Below are 6,502 nucleotides of genomic sequence, written 5' to 3'. Positions count from 1 at the left end.
ACCTGTCCTGGAGTAGGTGAACTCCAGCCTATCACAGGCCGCCACCTGTCCTAGACACCTGTCCCGGAGTAGGTGAACTCTAGCCTCTCACAGGTCGCCACCTGTCCTAGACACCTGTCCTGGACACGTCACCGAGTTTCCCTCTATAAAAGGGGGTTCAAAGCTCGAACCAATGGTAATGAAAAACCTTCTCTCCACCCTAAACTCTTAGAACAAGCTCCGCACTCTTGCTCATACTGGCTTGAGTGTCGAAGGGCCTGTCCGGAGTAACACCCGGGTTGGTCTTCTGACCTCGCTTGCCTCTGTGCAGGACATAGCTTGTTCAGCAGGACTCAGTCCCTCCACTCCGATTCACTCTGGTCCTCTCGGATTCAGTTCCTCTGGTCGTCTACCTCAACTCTTACGTCATTGTCGTACCTGTTACCGATTTTCGGTCTAACAGATTGGCGCCATCCGTGGGACCCCAGAACTAAAAGCTGTTCAAATCCCCTACAAAAATGGCAGGGCGCAAGAGTGCGCGAATACCAACCGCGCGGACGACTCAAGGTGCACTACCTCGCAGGACCCGGAGTGAGCGAATCGCCTCATTGATGGTGGCAGCCTCTACTACAGCTGAACAGAGCCCGGCTCGTTCGGAACATCTCAACCCTATGCCCACTCCGGATCAAATTCAAGCTCTTTTCCAGCAAATGACGGCCCTGGTCGGTCAATACCAGCAGCTACTCCAAGCACCTCCCCAGCATCCTCCAGAGACTCCATGACCTGTCCAAGAAAGGTCGAATGTACACAGGGAAGAGTCATCGCGCCACGGTGAGGACCGGGCTCACCACTCAAGACAAGTCCCCAGAGCCAGACATGCTCATACAGAGCCACAACGTCGCCAGAGGCCGCGGTCCCGCTCTGCACAAAGACCCCGAGCGCATGAAGGGCGCATACCACAAGAAAAGTCCCGGCCTCGTCGAAGGAGTCCGGAAAGTCAGTCCGGCTCTGCGGCAAGCCCATCAGTGGAGAGGGACAGGCCGCTGGACCAACCCGACCGCAGAGGTGATCCAATGCTTCAAAGGATGGAAGAAATGGATCACCGCATAGAAGAGCTGGCAAGAGATCAGAGCCGGCCTACTGTGCGGGCGTTCTCGAGTAGAACGTCATTTACCGACGATGTCATGGGTGCCCCAGCACCCAGAGGGTTTAAAATGCCTACCATCCCGCAATATGATGGAACCACAGATCCAGTGGACCATTTAGAGACATTCAGAGCAATGATGCTCCTCCACGGTGCATCCGATGGTTTCCTCTGCTGGGCGTTCCCGATTACACTGACCGGTGCGGCCCGGGACTGGTACTCCAGAATCAAACCAAGCTCCGTCAGCAACTTCGAAGACTTCGGCGATGACCTGGTTCGTCACTTTATGAGCAGCCGCAGGCTAAGGAAAACGACAGCATCCTTGATGGCCTTGCGGCAGGAGGATAATGAACCTCTAAAGGTGTTCGTTCGCCGCTTTAACAGGGAGGCACTCCAAGTACCGAATTTGGACCCCTCAGCGGCAATGAGCGCGCTTCTCGCCGGCGCCAGATCCAATGACTTCCGCCACTCAGTGGCTCGCCAAAATCCGCACTCGTTGGCGGATCTAATGGCCGGAGCTGAGGAGTATATAGCGGTGGAAGAAACGCTGGCAACCCTAGACTTGACTCAGAGGAGAACCTCTGAGGACAAGAACCTTACCAAGCAGCGTAGGGATGATAAGGCCCCCGCCTCCAGAAGAGAGAAGTCCCCCCAGAGGAGAGAAGAGAACTTCACGCCTCTCAACACCTCTCGCAGGCACATACTGGCTGCGATCAGCGATGAAGAATTCATGAGGTGGCCAGGTAGAATGATCTCCAAAGGAAATAGGAGAGACCCATCGAAATACTGTCGGTTCCACAGGGACCACCGCCACGACACGGACGAATCCTGGCAGCTCAAGAAGGAAATCGAGCAGTTGATTGGTCGGGGCTATTTGAAAAAATACGTCCGTAGTGACGGCCGTAAACCGGAGCGCAGAGAGAAGAGTCCTCAGGGCCATAGCCCTCGACGGTCGCAGCTGCCCCCTACCCGGAACAAGTCCCCCCTGCCATCCAGTTCATAACCAGAGGCACCGCAATCCCAGCCAAGGGGGGTCATCGGTACGATTATGGGTGGACCTGCTGCTGGGGGCACATCCTCCGCTGCTCGCAAAGCTTATTCACGGCGAGTTAACGCTGTGCACACATACAGCAAGAAGACCAAGACGGAGAATGAAATCTCCTTTTCAGACGCAGACCTGGACAACCGGATACTGCCTCACGACGATGCACTGGTCTTAACCATGCTCGTCGCCAACTGGGAAGTGAAGAAAATCCTTGTAGACAACGGGAGTTCGGCGGACATCTTCTACTATCACACTTTCCAGAAAATGATGATAGGCGACGACCGCTTGAAGCCGGCGAACTCAGACCTATTTGGTTTCTCAGGAGAGGTTGTGAAAGTGGAGGGGCAGATTGAACTCCCAGTCCTTGTCGGAGAACCGCCCTGTCAAGCGTTTACCACGGTCAATTTCCTGGTAGTAAGGGCCACTTCGGTCTATAACGCTATCTTAGGGCGGCCTAGCCAGAACCTGATTCGTGCGGTGACTTCAGCTTATCACCAGAAGATGAAATTCATAACGCCAAACGGTGTGGGTGAAGTTCGGGGAGACCAACCCCAGTCTAGGGAGTGCTATGCAATGGCACTGAAAGGCAAAAATGCAGTAGAGTCGCTGCCAATTGAGCTACTTGACCTGAGGGACGAATTCCGAGGAACTCAATCCGCCGAAGACCTCATTCCCGTTTCGCTGAGCCTGGACGATAATGGGAAAGTCATTCAGATCGGCTCCTCTTTAAGCAGCAGTATCCAGCACCATCTGACCGAGTTTCTTCAGGACAATGCGGATGTCTTCGCATGGGCTCCCGTTGACATGCCCGACATTGACCCGGAGATCAGCACGCACAGACTCGGTGTTGACTCAACATGTAGGCCGATGAAACAAAAGAGAAGGCATTTCGCTTTCGAAAAACGGCAGGCGATAAAAGAAGAAGTGGAGAGGCTTCTAAAGGCCGACTTCATTCGAGAAATCCAGTACCCGGACTGGTTGGCGAACGTAGTCTTGGTAAAGAAAACAAATGGGAAATGGAGGACCTGCGTTGATTTCACTGATCTGAACAAGGCCTGTCCCAAGGACAGTTATCCGCTCCCGAAAATCGACCAGGTCATTGACGCCACCGCAGGTCACGAGCTGCTGAGCTTCATGGATGCCTTCTCCGGGTATAACCAGATCAGGATGTATGAGTCAGACATACCAAAGACTTCGTTTGTGACAGATCAGGGGACCTACTGCTACCGAGTCATGCCCTTCGGCCTCAAAAATGCCGGAGCCACATATCAGAGGCTCGTGAACAGACTTTTCCAGAACCAGATCGGCCGTAATATGGAAGTCTATGTTGATGATATGCTGGTCAAAAGCCGAAGTGCACAGGATCACGTGTCAGATCTGAGAGAAACATTTCAGGTTCTGAAAAAACACAGCATGAAGCTAAACCCCTCCAAATGCACTTTTGGCGTTGGCTCAGGTAAGTTCTTAGGGTTTATGGTAAGCCAGCGAGGCATAGAGGCCAATCCAGAGAAGATCAAGGCCGTGATGGAGCTGACTCCATCGAAAACCATCAGGGAAGTGCAACGGCTTACAGGAATGGTGGCCGCACTGGGGCGCTTCATCTCGAAATCAGCAGAGAGGTGCCTGCCCTTCTTCAACGCAGTCAAAGGACTCAAGACAGCGCCCTGGACAGAGGAATGCCAGACCGCATTCGAAGAGTTGAAGCAATATTTGTCCTCCCCGCCACTATTGACAAAGCCGGAACCAGGTGAGGAGCTACTCCTGTATCTCTCCGTGAGCCCCACGGCTCTGGCAGCTGTCCTGGTTCGTGAAGAGCACCGCCAGCAAAGACCTATCTACTATATTAGCAAAGTTCTCCATGATGCCGAAATCAGATACCAGCGGGTCGAGAAATTGGCTTACGCGCTGGTAGTGGCGGCCAGGAAGTTGAGGCCGTATTTCCAAGCTCACACTATAAAAGTCCTGACCGATCAGCCACTCAGGCAAGTTCTCCATCGACCAGACATCTCAGGACGACTCGTAAAATGGGCCATGGAACTCAGCGAGTTCGACATCCAGTACGTACCAAGGCCAGCGATAAAGGCTCAAGTGCTGGCGGACTTTGTAGCTGAGTGCACCATCCCTCAACAGATCACCGAATCAGAAGTTGCTCAAACCCCAGTTGTGGAAAAGTCAGTCACCAGTGAGGAGCGAGCAGCAGATGGGACTGAAACAGAAATCGTCCCCACGCCAGCAGAGCAGGATCTATCAGCCGCTGAACCTATCTGGGAAGTGTACGTTGACGGGTCTTCGAACAAGGGTGGCTGTGGTGCCGGTTTGATTCTCACCGGACCCGACAGCTTCACCGCAGATTATGCCCTAAGGTTCGGATTCCGCGCATCCAATAATGAGGCAGAATATGAAGCCCTCCTCGCTGGGATGAATCTCGCCGTTCAAGTCAAGGCCCAAAGGCTGAGAACATACTGCGACTCCCAGTTAGTTGCAAACCAGATCCAAGGGGTTTATGAGGCCCGTGACGAACGCATGGTCAAGTATCTCTCCAAGGTCCGCCGGCTAGCCAGCAAGTTCCAAAGTTTTGAGGTCATCAGAATTCCTCGAACAGAGAATGCAAAGGCAGATGTGCTGTCCAAGCTGGCCGCCTCCGGATACACCACCCTCAGGAGTATATGTATGGAATTCTTACAAAAATCCAGTATCGAAAGCGAGGCCGCTGAAGTAATGCAGGTGGAGCATGATTCGTGCTGGATGGACGAAATCATTGATTACCTGCGCAATGGTAAACTTCCTGAAGCCAAGAAGGAAGCCCGCAAGGTGATACAGAGAGCCGCCCGGTTTTCCCTCAGTGATGAGAGCCTGTACAAAAGGTCGTACACTCTCCCATACCTAAAGTGTCTCCGTCCAGGCGACGCCGCTTACACCCTGCAAGAGACGCACGAAGGGATCTGCGGAGAACATCTTGGGGGCAAAGCCCTGGCAATCAAAGTGCTACTCAGAGGCCTGTACTGGCCCACCTTAAGACAAGACGCACTGAATCTGGTTAGAAGGTGCGAGAGATGCCAGAAATTCTCTCCCACCATCCACCAGCCTGCCGTGGCGATGACCCCGATCATCAGCCCACTCCCCTTCACAGTATGGGGGATGGACATCCTGGGCCCCTTTCCTCCGGCCTCTGGGAAACGCACGTTTGTGGTGGTGGCGATTGACTATTTTACCAAATGGGTGGAGGCCGAACCTCTGGCCCAGATCACAGAGCAAAACGTGCAGAACTTCTTCTGGAAGTCAGTAGTGTGCCGATTTGGGATTCCCCACGTTCTGATAATAGACAACGGTAAACAGTTCGACTGCAAGAACTTCCGGAAGTTTTGCTTCGACTTAAAAAATCGAGCAGAGGTTTACTTCAGTAGCTCACCCGCAGACCAATGGGCAGACGGAAGTGACAAATAGAATCCTTCTTCAGGGGATTAAAAAGAGACTGGATGAGAAGGCTAGCCGATGGGCAAATGAGCTTTATCATGTCCTGTGGGCATATCGCACCACTCCGCGCACATCAACGGGAGAGTCACCATTCAACTTGTCCTTTGGGACGGAGGCGGTAATACCCATCGATGTGGGCACCCCGTCTCCTAGAGTCACCAACTTCAGCGAGCAGCTCAATAATGACGGGCTCCGTGCGAACCTCGACCTGCTGGAAGAAGCCCGGGAAGAATCTCGAATCAGGGTCGCCGCCTACAAGCAGAAAGTGTCCAACTACCATAGTTCGTGGATACGTCCCCGAGAATTCCGAGTGGGAAGTATAGTCCTCAGGAAAGCAGCTATCTCCCAACCAAAGAGGGTCGAAAAACTCTCTCCGACTTGGGAAGGGCCATATCGAGTAAAAGAGGTGATACGCCCGGGAAGCTATAAACTGGAAACACTGGAGGAGCACCTATTACCCCACGCTTGGAACTCCAGGAATCTCAGGAAATACTATCAGTAGCCAAACGTCGGGCGTGAAAGGTAATATTGTAAATATAAATACATGTTAAATATGAATGATATAGAAACTCCTTTGCAGATATCCGCGCCTTCTAGAAACCCAGTTTGCTAAAACTTGGGTACTTATATCTGGAAACCCAGTTCATTAAAACTAGGGTACTCGTTGCTTGGTTCGCCACGGCTCGTCTCCGCAAAGACCGGGAGCTCACTCCTGGTCCGGAACCAGCCCGGACAGCAGTATATCTGGAAACCCAGTTCATTAAAAACTCAGGTACTTATATCTGAAAACCCAGTTCGCTAGAACTCGAGTACTTATATCTGGAAACCCAGTTCGCTAAAACTCGGGTCCTTATATCTGG

General features: G+C 52.7%; 2 protein-coding genes across 2 annotated transcripts; both read left to right on the top strand.

Moving 5' to 3' along the window:
* The first annotated feature begins 1,073 nt into the window (after positions 1-1,073).
* LOC143855807 (uncharacterized) lies at positions 1,074-2,126 on the top strand. The gene has a single exon (XM_077365872.1). The coding sequence runs from the start codon at positions 1,074-1,076 to the stop codon at positions 2,124-2,126; it is 1,053 nt and encodes a 350-aa protein (XP_077221987.1).
* Positions 2,127-2,171: 45 nt separating this feature from the next.
* On the top strand, positions 2,172-6,255 carry LOC143855806 (uncharacterized). The gene is made up of 6 exons (XM_077365871.1): positions 2,172-2,336; positions 2,430-3,164; positions 3,531-3,624; positions 3,964-4,482; positions 4,564-5,141; positions 6,223-6,255. The coding sequence occupies exons 1-6, from the start codon at positions 2,172-2,174 to the stop codon at positions 6,253-6,255; spliced, it is 2,124 nt and encodes a 707-aa protein (XP_077221986.1).
* Positions 6,256-6,502: the final 247 nt, after the last annotated feature.

The sequence above is a fragment of the Tasmannia lanceolata genome, unplaced genomic scaffold (genome assembly GCF_043159265.1).
Source record: "Tasmannia lanceolata isolate RefF3 unplaced genomic scaffold, GAP_Taslan_0.1 ptg000023l, whole genome shotgun sequence".
Taxonomy (NCBI): domain Eukaryota; kingdom Viridiplantae; phylum Streptophyta; class Magnoliopsida; order Canellales; family Winteraceae; genus Tasmannia; species Tasmannia lanceolata.
This window is presented reverse-complemented; position numbering and strand designations above follow the sequence as displayed.

What these genes read in the sequence shown, in the direction of transcription:
- LOC143855807 (XM_077365872.1), top strand. Translation starts at nt 1,074, where the DNA reads ATGGATCACCGCATAGAAGAGCTGGCAAGAGATCAGAGCCGGCCTACT.
- LOC143855806 (XM_077365871.1), top strand. Translation starts at nt 2,172, where the DNA reads ATGGGTGGACCTGCTGCTGGGGGCACATCCTCCGCTGCTCGCAAAGCT. An exon ending in TGCCTCACGACGATGCACTG is followed by an intron (nt 2,337 to 2,429) that starts GTCTTAACCATG and finishes CACACTTTCCAG; the next exon opens with AAAATGATGATAGGCGACGA. An exon ending in CAAGGGTGGCTGTGGTGCCG is followed by an intron (nt 4,483 to 4,563) that starts GTTTGATTCTCA and finishes ATAATGAGGCAG; the next exon opens with AATATGAAGCCCTCCTCGCT.